The sequence below is a fragment of the Lactuca saligna genome, chromosome 4 (genome assembly GCF_052625555.1).
Source record: "Lactuca saligna cultivar CGN05327 chromosome 4, ASM5262555v1, whole genome shotgun sequence".
NCBI lineage: Eukaryota > Viridiplantae > Streptophyta > Magnoliopsida > Asterales > Asteraceae > Lactuca > Lactuca saligna.
Window position 1 is genome coordinate 81805023 of NC_136420.1, and position 14042 is coordinate 81819064.

Genomic DNA, 14042 nt, shown 5'->3' on the forward strand with positions numbered 1-14042 from the left:
TCAAGGATCCTTATCTCCTTGAATTTGTTCAACCCATATTTAGGATAACCATTACCATATTTTGTAACTAGCACATAATTACAATTCAGCCCCTCTAGTTTAATTAATTACACTTGATCACAAAATTAATTCCTAATTAATTATTGACCAATATTAATTAAGCAAATATGATTTCTCCTTTAATATATTATTCTTATAACATATTAATAAATCATAATAACCTCTCTCTCTTTATTTATTTCTCCAATCAAGTTGCTTTGGTGAAGGCAACCCAAAAGGACCATGCACCATCGGGTCAAGTACATACCAAAATAGTTATGGACTTAGACACTAATCCAACAAAAAAGTCCACATTTCCTTCTACTGTCGTTCTTAAGAGTAAGAAAAGGGAGGGAATCTTTGGTGCATGGGAATCTGATGGTCCATGCATGGATATTTGGTGGGTAAAGCATGGGATACTGTGATTTGCATGGGAAATGAGGATTTCATTAAATCACAAAGTCAACTTCCTTGTCCTTTTCTTGATTTAGGATAAGGTTTTCCTAAATTCTAAACCTTTTATTTTATGTAACTATGCTTAAAATAATTCATTTTAGCATAAAATAGGAGTTTTAGGGGTCTTAGTTAAGAAAAACATGAGTTTGGTGGGATTCCCGACCTCAAAATACCCCAAAATGGAGAAAAGGTCCGAAATAATCAAAAATCTGGAGCTAAAGGATGAATTCCCGAGTCATAAGGTGAAATCCGAAGCTATAGTTCAAATTCCGGAGGGGAGGTTAGGTCTGCGCGGGTCCGAGATGGTTGGCAAGGGGGTTCCGGAGGTGCTGGGCAATTTCCGAAGCTTTTTTCCTAGTTCCGAAGTCCACATACGGGGTTCAGAGGTTTCTTCTCGGATCCGATGGTCAGGCGAAATCCGGAGTACAACCATCAGTCCGGACCGAGGTGCGAGGCAGGCTAAGGATTCTGAAGCGATGCGAGAATATCTGGAGCAACTTCTAATTTCCGGAGTGGATTCAAGGGTTTCCGGAAGAGATTCTTCTCTCTAGTCCATCAGAGGGTCCGAAGCACATGGTTTCCGAAGTACAATTCCTCTTGGCTCCTTAGAAGGTATTTCACACTAAGAGGGTTCCGGACCAAGAGGTTCAGGACCAAGAGGTTCCGGACCAAGAGGGTCCTTTTGGGGTTTCCTCTTCCGGTTTTTGAGTTGTTTTCGATTGAGGAAGGTATTCAGAGAGATTTGAGATATGTGGAGAGATTTCACATACTTTGAGAGATTTGGGAGAGATTCCATATTCTTGGAGAAAGTTCACATATTTAGAGATATTTGGGAGAGATTTCACATACTTGGAGAGATTTGGGAGAGATTTCACATACTTGGAGAGATCTGGGAGAGATTTCACACACTTTGAGGGATTTAGGAGAGATTTCGCATACTAACACTTCATGGCTCTTTAGGAACTCATATTGTACACTTAGGTGTGCTAGCACAAGTCTGACAATAGTCATTGCTTACTTGAGGATGGAATTTCCTAGACAAAAAGGTTAGTTGTGACAGTTTGACCATAGATGTAGTTTAATTATAAAAATGATAATTTTTTATGCATTATTGAATATGTATTTGTAGGAATTTCATGATCTTTTTAGTAAAATATATGTATGAGTCCACATTGTTTTTAGGATGCTTGATACTCCAATATAGATATAAGAGACTGGATCACATCGATATACGATATACTAATTGTCTTCATAAAAAATTGACGTTCGCCGAGGTCATATAAGAATGTGTTAAACTACATGAATGTGGACGCCAACTCTAATCTCATGTAAGATATATGCAAATTTTAAAATTGTATCTCTCCAAAAAAACCTTATGAATAAATAGAAGTCTTTAACATATATAAAGACATAAACGTGAGTGTCACACCAATAAAAAAAAATACATTTTTGATTCTAAAATAATAAAAATAAAAATGAAAAAAACCAATTTATAATACATACAAATAAACATGTTAAAACACCGAAATCAAAAGACCTAATTAATGATGATAATGATATGAACCCATCTCATACTATGCCGTATGATGCCATAAGCCTAAATATAAAACTCATTCTCAAAAAGTTAGTTTAAAAAAGAAGAGACATCTAGACTTAAAAGCCACCGATCAAACTTTCATTTGGCCATGTGGAATCGTAACAATAAGGGTGTGTTTAAGATTGCTTTTTAAAGATAAAAGTCATTTTTATAAAATGATATTTTGTAAAAGAACTTTTTTTTTTCTCAAAAATGGTGTTTAAAATGTGTTTGACTTACTTTTTATGATTTTTAACTATTAAAAACTAAAAGTCATAAAAAAGTAAGAATTTCTATCTTTCAGCCAATTTTTCATTATTAACTAAAAATTGATTTTAAAAGATCTTTTCAATTTACCAAGCAACTTATAGTAATTTTTAATTTTTTAAAAAAGTTAAAAATAAAAAAAAATGATTAAAAAGAAATCCCAAACACCCTCTAAATCTAAGAATTTGATTTAGAGAAATTAAATATCATTTTATTTTTTGATCCTACAAATTTTCGGATACAATTAAATAGTGACATGCGTAAGATTTAACGTTCATTGAGATTTTATTATAGTAAAATGATACATATCATTATTTAATTGAGTACGAGGATCGGAAAAAAATAAAAGAATATTTAATTTGATTTATTGAAATCCAAACAAAATCACAATTCGGACATGTTTTACATTTTGTTCGTAATAACTTTTATTCTCTTATAGGGGTTCATTAATTTCCTTCAAAGTTCAAACAGTAGAAATTTAATGTCCACTTCCTTCAAAAATCCATCATTCGACAAAAAATATGTTAATTATGTACTTTTATTATACTTACTTCCACCTTTATAATATAAATAACAATCATATTATAATTATTATACCATATTTCTATCATCAATATTTTTGTATAAAACTTTTTTATTTTATTTTTCTCTTTTTATATATATTATAATTATTATACCATATTTCTATTATCAATATTTTTGTATAAAACTTTTTTTTTATTTTATTATTATTTTATTATTTATCAAGATTCAAGATAGCTCTGAAGTCGTCCTCAAAAAAACGGGGTTTAAAAAATTCACATACTTCATAGTTCAGTCTTCAGGCAGAGTCGAGTTAAAGACTTAAAAGGTGCGTTGGTTTCGCATCCTGGTTCGAAACCCCCCTTTTCGTTCCATCATTCACAGGTCTTCTAGATGGCGATTTAAAAACCAAATTTAAACGCCAAACAGAGTTCTGAAGAAAAAAACATGGCTGAAAATCTTCAAAATCAGCTCAAGGAAGTTGGATCCAAGCTCGAGAACCCACCCGCTAGTAAAGATGATCTTATCAAGCTTCTTTCGGTACTTGCTCACTCGTTGCACTCACAAATTTGAACTTCTGAAAAATCTTAATCCTGGGTTCTTCGTATAATTATTCGTTTTTACATTTTCTAGTTCAGTTCCCTTATCATTTTGAATTTCGGTTGGTAATAAACTTGCGTTTTTCACTTGCAGTGTTTCAATTTTTAAGGAATTTACTTTCTTCGGTTTTCAGATAGTGATTTTTCTTTGTTTCAGTAGCTTTATTGCTCAGTACTCGCTGAATAAATTATGCATCTTGGGGAAAGTTCATTTGTTTTTTTTGCAAATCTTGTATGTATTTTGCTTTGAAGTTAGGGTTCAGCTTGAAGGAACCGGCAATTTTTATAGTTGGTTTGAAAAAGTAATTACTTTATCATTTATACTCGCGAATTGCACCTCAAAGTTCCTATTTTCAGATTTTCCTTTATGGGTTCCTGATATGATGATTTCCTCTGGGTTTTAGAGCTTTTTAAGTTCATTATTGTGAATCGTTATTGAGAAAAAAACGTTTGTTTTTCCCCAAGAAGAGGGCTTCTTCAAGTGGTTAGAATTAGGGCTCAATTTGAACGGGACATAAGTTCTACTAGGAATATTCAAAGCGCATCAAAAGCAGATTGGTGCACCAAACTATAATATTAAATTAGTGTTACTAAAACCCAAACCCTAGAAATGCAAGAGCGTTGTAGAAGTTAAAACCAAGGATTAAGATTATACACTAAATTTCTCTATAGTTTTAGCAGTTCAATTTATTGTAAAATCTCTCTTTTTTTTCCTGTGATTAACATCTTTCTATAATAAATTCATGTAATTCCTGACTAATTTTATGTGAATGGATTGATATGGTCTAATTACAGCAAGCCACAGAATCTCTCTCTGAGTTGGATCAATCACCACCAAAAGCATTATTGGACTCTATGCAGCCTCTTCTGAATGCTATAGTCAAGCCAGAATTGCTAAAGCATGAAGACAAAGAAGTTTCACTTCTTGTTGCAATTTGTACTTGTGAGATTACCAGAATTACAGCTCCTGAAGCACCATATGATGATGATGTTTTGAAGGACATCTTTCATTTGTATGTAAGCACCTTCAATGGGTTAAGAGATACTAAAGATCCATCTTTTGAGAAAAGAGTAATTGTGTTGGACACTGTTGCTAAGTATAGATCATTTGTTGTGATGTTGGATCTTGAATGTGATGATTTAATCAACGAAATGTTCAAAACATTTTTCACTGTTGCCAGGTCAGTTGTATAACTTATGTTGAACTCCTATAATAACTGGAATGAATGATTGTGTCACAATAATATCCTGACTTGTGTTTTATTACCTACAGAGATGAGCATCATGAAACTGTTATCACAGCAATGGAAACAATCATGGCTGTTCTTTTGGAAGAAAGTGAGGAAATTGGGGAGGATCTTTTATCCATTATTCTCTCTACTTTAGGCCGTGATAAGAAAGTAAGATTCTTTTATACTTTTTATTGTTTATTTGTTGATGTATTCTTTGACTAGTCAAATGTACAAGATATCTGATTGGTGAAATTTTGAACTTGATTATAGGATATAACTGCAGCTGCAAGGATGCTTGCCATGAATGTTATAAAGCAAAGTGCTGGAATACTTGAACCTGGAATCAAGAAGTTTATTTTATCATCAATGTCAGGAGATCACAGCTCTTCGAATCCTCAAATTGATTACCATGAAGTTATCTATGATATTTACCGTTGTGCCCCTCAGGCCTTATCAAAAATTGTCCCAAACCTTAAAAGAGAGCTACTGGTAATCAGTAGTCACATAATTTTTTTGTATATCTTTGCTAAAGTTATATTTATTTGGTTCATTTTTTGCAAGTAAAGGTAAAGCTAAATTTTGGTATTTATATTTTATAGACAGATAAAATAGACCTTCGTTTAAAGGCAGTCAAACTGGTGGGAGACCTTTTTTCTATCAAAGGATCTTCCATCCCTCAGACATTTCATCCAATCTTTTTGGAGTTTTTGAAGAAATTTAATGATAAAGTTGTTCAAGTCCGGATGTCAGTTGTTGAATATGCCAAGTTATGTTTATTATCTGATCCTTTAAGAACAGAAGCTCCTCAATTACTTGGTAAGTCTTCAGGTTATTTAATATCTCATAGGGCTAAATGCAAGAAAAAACTAAGTACTTTGATAATTATTACATTGCTATGTTTCACATTTAACCCTGTTATTGTTTTGGTTGAACATGTTAGCTTGCCTAAGTGACAAGTTGTCAGATGATGATGAAAGTATACGCAAACAAGTGGTTGCAGTAATTTCAGATGTAGCATCTTTGGATTTATCATCCATTTCACCTGAAACCATAAAGCTTCTAGCTGAGCACCTTGAGGACAAATCTGTAAAAACACCTTTCTGTTCTCTATCTCACTAGCATATATGTTATGGTGTTCCTATTTATGTAATATCTGCCTTTACCCTAACCGATATTCTTGATGTAGGTTCTTGTGAAAAACTATACCCTAGAGAGGCTTTCAGATATATATAGAACTTGGTGTTTGAAGAAAATTGGTGGTTTGAATGTGAATCATGACTATGATTGGATTCCTGGAAGAATTTTAAGAAGTTTCTTTGACAAAGATTTCGGGTATGTTTATGTAATATGTTATGGTTTTATAGTTTTTTGGATGGAATTGAAGTATTTTCTTCTTCAAGATTACGGTTTTTGACCTCTGAATTTTTTTGATTTCCAGACCAAACACAATTGAGCACATTCTATCCTCATCCCTCTTCCCAGTTGAGCTTTCGGTCAAAGATAAGGTCAAAAACTGGGTCAAACTATTTTCAAAATTTGATAAAGTTGAGGTGAATGCTTTAGAGAAGATACTGGAGGAAAGGCAAAGGTTTGTGAATGCCTTATTTATGCATATTTGTAACTCCAAATGGGATTACTTTTTTTCCTATTTTAGTTTGTTAAAAATACATCTTTGCACTAATTTTCAGGTGATTTCCACTTGGATTGCAGGTTACAACTAGAGTTGCAAAAGTATCTTTCGATCAGGGAGACATATAAGGTTTGTTATTCATAACTTGCTAAAGGAGGCAGGAGAATTTGCAAAGTGTATGCTGCTAAAAGTCAAAAATACCCTTTTGGAATTTGCAGGACAGTGATGCTTCAGAGCTCCAGAAGAAAACCACAGTTTGTATCCGCTTCATGTCCCACTGTTTAGCTGATCCCATAAAAACAGAAGCAGATTTTCAGATTCTTAATCAGTTAAAAGATGATAACATATGGAAGATCTTGACTACATTAGTGGACCCCAACACTAGTTCTCTTCAAAGTAGGAGCCTTAGGGTAAGTAACTAGCTTGAAATAATTATATAAAATGCAAGAAACAACACCGAATTTTCATTGATTTGATTATTATATCATCCTACTTTGATTTCTTTGCATAATAAGAAAAAGATATTGAAATTACAACACTGTAATAAAAAGAGACAAAAGTAGGATCCTATTATAAACAAATACATTGCTTTTTCTTGTGAATTTGATAAATTGGTAACAAATTTATTGTTTTGCAGGATGAGCTGTTTAAGATAGTTGATGAGAAGCATCCACTTTATGAACTTCTAAGCACTCTTTTTATCAAAAGCTCATACATAATCTTTGACAAGGACTTTGTCAAAAATCTTCTTCTAGAGACTGAACAACAGAAATCTGATGGGAACAAATTGTTAATTCAATCTTGCATGAATCTACTTGTGGTAAAACTTACAATTTACTGCTGTTTCATATAACTTCCTGTTTTTTTTTTTTACTTCTTGTAAACATCTTTATATATGTTTCTGATGAATTTTCAGATCCTTTCAAGCTTCAGTCCTTTGCTGCTAAGTGGGATAGAAGAAGATTTGGTGCATCTTCTAGAAGATTATGATGATGATGCAATCAAAGATGGTGTTTTGCATGTTCTTGCAAAGACTGGTGAAACGATTCGTGAACAATTGGGAGATTCATCTAGGTTTTGCTAATGACTTTATGATAAATTGTTGTATGATTATTTAAATTATCTATCTGATTTGTTGTTTATTCTTTTATGCAGTAGATTAGACCTTATACTTGAAAGAATATGTTTAGAAGGAAGTAGGAAGCAGGCCAAGTATGCTGTACATGCGTTGGTGGCTATAACAAAAGATAATGTGGTCAAGTCACTTTCGGTTCTATATAAGGTTGACTTGATAGTTGATAATGATATGTCATGTTTGACTTTGTTTATTTATGTCTTTGATGATTTATTTGTGTTTGATTTTTCTCAAATGATGTGCAGCGACTAGTGAATGGGCTAGAGAAAAGGACGAATTTGCCCTCTGTGCTACAGTCTTTGGGGTGTATAGCACAGACTGCTATGCCGGTTTTTGAAACACAAGAGAGTAAAATCGAAGAATTTATTAGAAAAAATATCTTAAGTTGCAATCATGTATGAGACACAATCCACTTGCTATCTTATATCTTCTTATTTGGTATGTTTAAAATAATGTTGAATTTTGCTTCATGATGTTCAGAAACCAGTAAATAAGGCGAAAAAATCTTGGGATAACAAAAGCGGACTTTGTTCATTAAAGGTTGTTTACTGGGCATAAAGTCTACATTTAGTGTTTTATAATGGACAATTTTACCCTTTAATTAAACTTAGAAGTTTCTAACGTTTGTTGTAGATATTTGGCATTAAAACTCTGGTGAAAAGCTATCTTCCTGTGAAAGATGCACATCTTCGTGTTGGTATTGATGAACTGTTAAAAGATCTCCATAATATACTTTCTTTTGGAGAAATCTCAAAAGATGTGGAATCAAGGTTATCTTTTGTTATATTTATGTCATTGCCATGTTATGTAAGCACACATTTTTAATGTTATTACCTTTTTGTTTCATTTCCACAAGTTCTGTTGATAAGGCCCATTTAAAGCTAGCTTCAGCTAAGGCAATTATTCGTCTGTCAAAACATTGGGATAAAGAGATTCCAGTTGATCTATTTCACCTCACCTTGAGAACATCAGAGGTAAACAAAAATACTCTAGATTGCTATGTTTGTTTTTATCTTCCTGAATTGCTTACTGATTGCCTATTTTTATGATACATACAGGCTAGATTTCCTCAAGTTAGGAAACTATTTCTCAAAAAAGTACATCAGTACATAAAGAATAGGAGTTTGGATCCCAAATATGTTTGTGCTTTCTTGTTAGATTTCAGATCACAGAAACCTATTCGGGAAGAGGTATTTAAAATTTAAACTTTAAAGTTACCCTTGATGAATCCATTTCAAGTTTCTTATGGATGAAAGAACATTGTTGTTTCTTGCTTTGAATCCTTCACTGATATCTGGAATTGTAACTTTGATAGGAAAATCAAAGTCTTAGTGAAATTCTTGAGATGTGTGAGCAATGGAAGAAGGCCAATGGGAATTCCTCGGTGTACATTCTTCCCTACTTGATTCATGCACTTGCTCATCATCCTTCATGTCCAAACATTGATGAATGCAAAGATGTCAAAGCATATGAACCTATATTCAGGTAATTTAGGGCTCCAAATGGGATTCTTTAAACTATTCATGTAAATGCAACTATGGCATTCTTTACCATGCTGGAAATCAAGTAAACTCAGAATTTGATGATACAGTGATAATATGGTTTCTTTTTCTGATATTTTTCTACAGGAAATTGTATATATATTTTTCTAAATTAGCAGCAGGAAATGAAGGTGGCAAACCTGGAGTAGGGCTAAAACAGGAAGATGTAATTTCGATAATTTCTGTTCTTCGAACTATCAAGTTCTCAAAAGATGCTGTAGATGCAAACATGTCAAAGGTAGAATTCCTTGTTGTTGTAGTTGTCATGTGTAACTCAAGGCAATATCTTAACTAAAATGTTTACATAGATATACTAATAATAGTCACCTACAAGAAAAAAAGATTGTGTTCATTATAGATTTCTAAAGTTTTTTTTTGCATTTTCAGAACTCATATGCAATCTGTGATCTTTGCTTGATAATCATCAAACGGTTGGCGCAAAAACATGAAGATCTTTATGAATCGGTTGTGCCTCTTACTTTGCCTGATGAGCTGTATACACCACACAAGAAAAAGGAAGAGGAAAAAGAACATGAGAACAACGAAGATGAGATAGAAGAGGTTAACAAAGAAGATGAGAAGGTAGAAGAAATTAGCAAAGCTGAGAAAAAAGAAGATGAGAAGATAGAAGAAAATAACAAAGATGAGAAAAAGGAAGAAGAAATTAACAAAGAAGATGAGAAGATGGAAGAAGAGAACAAAGATGAGAAAGAAGAAGAAGTTAACCTAGAAGAGATTAACCAAGAAGATGAGAAGATGGAAGAAGATAGCAAAGATGAGAAAAAGGAAGAAGCAATTAACAAAGAAGATGAGAAGATGGAAGAAGATAATAAAGATGAGAAAAAAGAAGAGGTAAGTAACAAAGAAGAAGAGAATAAAGAAGATGAGAAGATGGAAGTAGATAACAAAGAGGAGAAAAAAGAAGAAGAAATTAACAAAGAAGATGAAAAAAAAGAGGAAACTAGTAAAGAAGATGAGAAGATGGAAGAAGATAAGAAAGATGAGAAAAAAGAGGAAGTTATTAACAAAGAAGATGAGAAAAAAGAAGACGAGAAAATGGAAGAAGATAGCAAAGATGAGAAAAAAGAAGAAGAAATTAACAAAGAAGATGAGAAGATGGAAGAAGGTAGCAAACATGAGAAAAAAGAAGAAGCAATTAACAAAGTAGATGAGAAAATGGAAGAAGATAGCAAAGATGAGAAAAAAGAAGTAATTAACAAAGAAGAAGAGAAAAAAGAAGATGAGAAGATGGAAGAAGGTAGCAAACATGAGACAAAAGAAGAAGCAATTAACAAAGAAGATGAGAAGATGGGAGAAGGTAGCAACCATGAGAAAAAAGAAAAAGAAATTAACAAAGAAGATGAGAAGATGGAAGAAGATGATAAAGGTGAGAAAAAAGTAGAAAACATCAACAAAGAAGATCAGAAGATAGAAGAAGATAAAAATGATGAGAACAAAGAATATAAGAAAATAGAAGACGAGAAGAAAGAAGAAATCAACAAAGAAGATAAGACAAAAGAAGATGAGAAGATAGAAGAAGATGAGAAAAAAGAAGAGGTTAACACAGAGGTGAGTGTTTCTATGATTATTTTCCCTATTTTTATAGTTCAAAAGAGGAAATGTTGATTTTTTTCAGATTGTTATGCAAATATTGATGCATACAACTATACAAATTCATTTGGTATATTATTTAATGATGTCAACAGGTGACAGAAGGTCGGACATGGTTGGCTGATGAAAGTGTTTTTGCCCACTTTGAGTCCTTAATCTTGGAAGCTAATGGCAATGTATGTTCTTATGTCCTTTTTCTTTTGGATTCAATGCAAGAAATAGCAATGTACTTTCATCCATCTGTTTATTACAGCAGCATACTTTCATTTTCTTTTTCTTATTATAGCATTCTACTTCAAAAAAAAAAATCTATCCAGTTATAGCAATATCATCCAAATACAAAATAATTTCAACTTGGATAGATTTTTCAAAAAAATTGAGAGTACAATGCTATAAGTGGATAGATATTTTAAAGTATGTTGCCAAATTTCATTTGCTACAAGTTATTAAATTTACAGAAGAAGTTGTTAAGTTTACTAATGCTTACATTACATACTAAAAGATGGTAACATTTGTGTACTTATTATTATTATTATTATTCTTGAAATCTCTCAACAGATTTCATCAAAAGTCAATGAGGATGATATCATGAAGGATAGTGAAACAGATGGAAACGAGATTCCTTTAGGAAAAGTGTTGAAACGTTTAAAAGCCAAAGGATCCAAGGCAAGAAAGGAAGTGAAAAACGGGTCCACACCCACACCCACACCCAAACCCACTGTTGAAACTGAAAATAATAATGTTGATATCATGGGAATGTTGAGAGAAATAAATTCAGATAATTTGGTTGTATCTGTATCAACAGCAAAGTTTGATTCAAGCAATGGGCATGGTGAAATTAAAACAGAAGCAGATTTGAAAAGGAAAGGAATCCCTGATGATCTAACCAATGTCCCTGTACCCAAGCGTAGGAGGTCAACAACTTCTGCAAAAGGGCATAAAAGGTCATCTTTTATAACCAGTCGAATGAAGGGTGGGCCCACTTTCGGTAATAAGATGGATGATGATGATGATGAGGATGATGATGATGGACACAGTGATTCAGAAGATAAAGTTAGTTTGGATAGAGGTGTTTTACATAAAGAAGAGGCCATGATTACTGATGAAGTTGATTTGGAGGTAACCTTTTTTCACTTTTGGTGAGGAGGGTATTTACGTCTTTTTGAGTTTTCACAACCCTGTATTTTTATTCTTATTATTTCTCTTATGCAGAAGCCTAAAACGCCTGTGGATACTCAGAAATCTGGGAATCTCAGGAAGCGAAAACGAAGAAGGGTTTCACGATTAGTGAAGGTTAGAATGGCTTTTTAATCTACTATTTATCTTTATTTCTTTTCACTATAAGTTCAATTTTAATTTTAATTTTTTTTTCTTATGTTGTTTCTTAGTGCACAACGGATGCAACCGAATTTAAAACCAAAGACTTGATTGGAAGACGCATCAAAGTTTGGTGGCCTATGGACAAGGAGTAAGTTTCTTTTTCGATTTTTAATAAAAAGTATTATGAAAATGTGATCACTTTTTCCTTTAAGAAATGTTATTAATGCATAATTTACAGGTTTTATGAGGGCTTAGTGAAGTCTTATGATCAGGAAAACAACAAACATGTGGTGAGATTCCTTGTTCTTGAGTTAATTTGTCTCATTTGACTTGTTAATCTGTGGTCAAAATAGTTGATTTAAATGGTTTGATGTTTATGCTTTCACATCATATCTAACAATTGTATCATGTTGAAGGTATTATATGATGATGGAGATATTGAAGTGCTATGTTTGGATAAGGAAAGGTGGAAACTTGTTAAGAGTGGGCATAAACTTGCAGAGGTATGATTCCTTGTTTGTTTGGTTGGATGGAATGGAATGATGGAAGGAATGGAATGGAAAGAGTAATGGAATAAGCACAAGGTAATGGAATGAATCATAACATTCCATTATCTTGTTTGGTTGGCTTGTAGAAAAAAAATGAACTTTCATATGAAAAGTAACAAAATGAAAGGAATCACATTCCTTCAAAACCAGTCTATTCCATTCCATCAGCTAAAACAAACAACATTTTTCATTCCATTCCATTCCTTCCCTAATTCCATTCTACCAAACACTACGATTGACTTCTAATGATGTTTCACTCACCCCATTTACAGAGGAAGCTCATGACATATAGTCCACCCCCTAAAGAAGGGTAAGTCACTATTTGAACCTTCAACTCATGATATCATGTTTCAACTTGTAATAAAACAAATACTAATTTTATTTTTAGTTAATAAGATACATTTAAGGATCTCACATGCTCTTAAGTCTTTTAACCTTTTCATTTCTATTTTCCAGAACATCTAAGAAGCTTAAGTCATCAGGTAGCTCCAAGCAAACAAAGGAATCAACTGACATGTGAGTAGGATATATAATATTTACATAATTTGATTAATTTTTTTTTATAAAATTTATTTATGGAAATATGTTGTAATGGTAGATCACCATCATCTATGGTAAGAGGCAAAAGAACCCCAAGACAGAATTTGAACCAGGGGCAAAAAGGGGTATCACAAAGAAGTGCATATTTGGAAATTCGCAGAAGCAAAGATCCTGATGCATCCATGCCTGATGTCATATCCTCTAAAATCAACAATTTGGATGCAGTTGAAGGTACAGCACGAATCCTCCAAGTTTCTTGAGTAAATATGGAACGAGGGTATTTTGGTCTTTTTGTGAAATGTGTTTCTTTACTTGTTCAGCAGGTGCAGAGAATTCAGACAAGTTAGAAAAGTCAAGATCCAAGGAGAACCAAACAACAGGAGATGCAGAGAGCAGCTCAAATGATTCCATGTCTTCTCATAAAAACGAACCTAGTTCTGTGCAGAAAGAAACCAAAAATGACGATTCTGCCCCTAGTGAGACACATGGATCAGATTCAGAAGAAAGTGGCGAGTCAACAGATGTACAAACACCAGATGGAAAAGAATCATCAGCTTATGATGATTCTGACATGGCAGGATTCACAGACGACGAACCTCTTGTAATCAATCTATCTTTTCTCATATTCCCAAAATACCCCTATACCCATTTTTAGAATATTGATTAATTTTTGTGAGTGCAGGGTGTGTGGAAGGCTCGAGTTGGGAAATCTGGTGAAGGCAAATAAGTTGTGTAGCATGTATGGACTACTCTGGTGTATCTTAGAGGGGGAGGGGGGGGGGGGGGGGGGGGGGGGGTATGGAGGATTAAGATGAGAAAACAAACAAGTATTTTACATGAAATGGTTAGTACACCAATAATATAAAATGGGGACTCAATGGTTACATGTGAAAAGTGTGATATGTAGAACCTTTGAAACCATGGTAGGTGTTGTGTTGAAAGTGTATGTGTAGAATGAATGATTAATTGTGTTGATTATTATTTGTAGGTTTTGTAATTTTAAGTACAACAGCAATAGTTGACAAG

The 14042-nt window shown here is 33.1% G+C and overlaps 1 protein-coding gene across 3 annotated transcripts; it reads left to right on the plus strand.

Annotated features, from left to right (window-relative positions):
- Positions 1-3158: 3158 nt before the first annotated feature.
- On the plus strand, positions 3159-13802 carry LOC145042218 (sister chromatid cohesion protein PDS5 homolog A-like). 3 transcript variants are annotated; one of them, XM_078990603.1, is made up of 32 exons: positions 3159-3400; positions 4255-4640; positions 4733-4859; positions 4962-5180; positions 5291-5507; positions 5632-5777; positions 5878-6023; positions 6130-6279; positions 6402-6450; positions 6540-6731; positions 6959-7141; positions 7238-7395; positions 7477-7603; positions 7702-7851; positions 7937-7996; positions 8090-8226; positions 8313-8430; positions 8515-8646; positions 8772-8941; positions 9085-9235; positions 9385-10566; positions 10704-10784; positions 11167-11727; positions 11821-11901; positions 11997-12076; positions 12167-12218; positions 12345-12431; positions 12749-12786; positions 12933-12992; positions 13075-13247; positions 13340-13617; positions 13699-13802. In XM_078990603.1, the coding sequence occupies exons 1-32, from the start codon at positions 3308-3310 to the stop codon at positions 13741-13743; spliced, it is 5829 nt and encodes a 1942-aa protein (XP_078846729.1). In that variant the 5' UTR covers positions 3159-3307; the 3' UTR covers positions 13744-13802. The 3 variants fall into 3 exon arrangements, with proteins under 3 accessions (XP_078846729.1, XP_078846728.1, XP_078846727.1); XM_078990602.1 differs by having other exon boundaries at positions 7480-7603; positions 13337-13617; XM_078990601.1 differs by having other exon boundaries at positions 3160-3400; positions 13337-13617.
- The last annotated feature ends 240 nt before the right edge of the window (positions 13803-14042 follow it).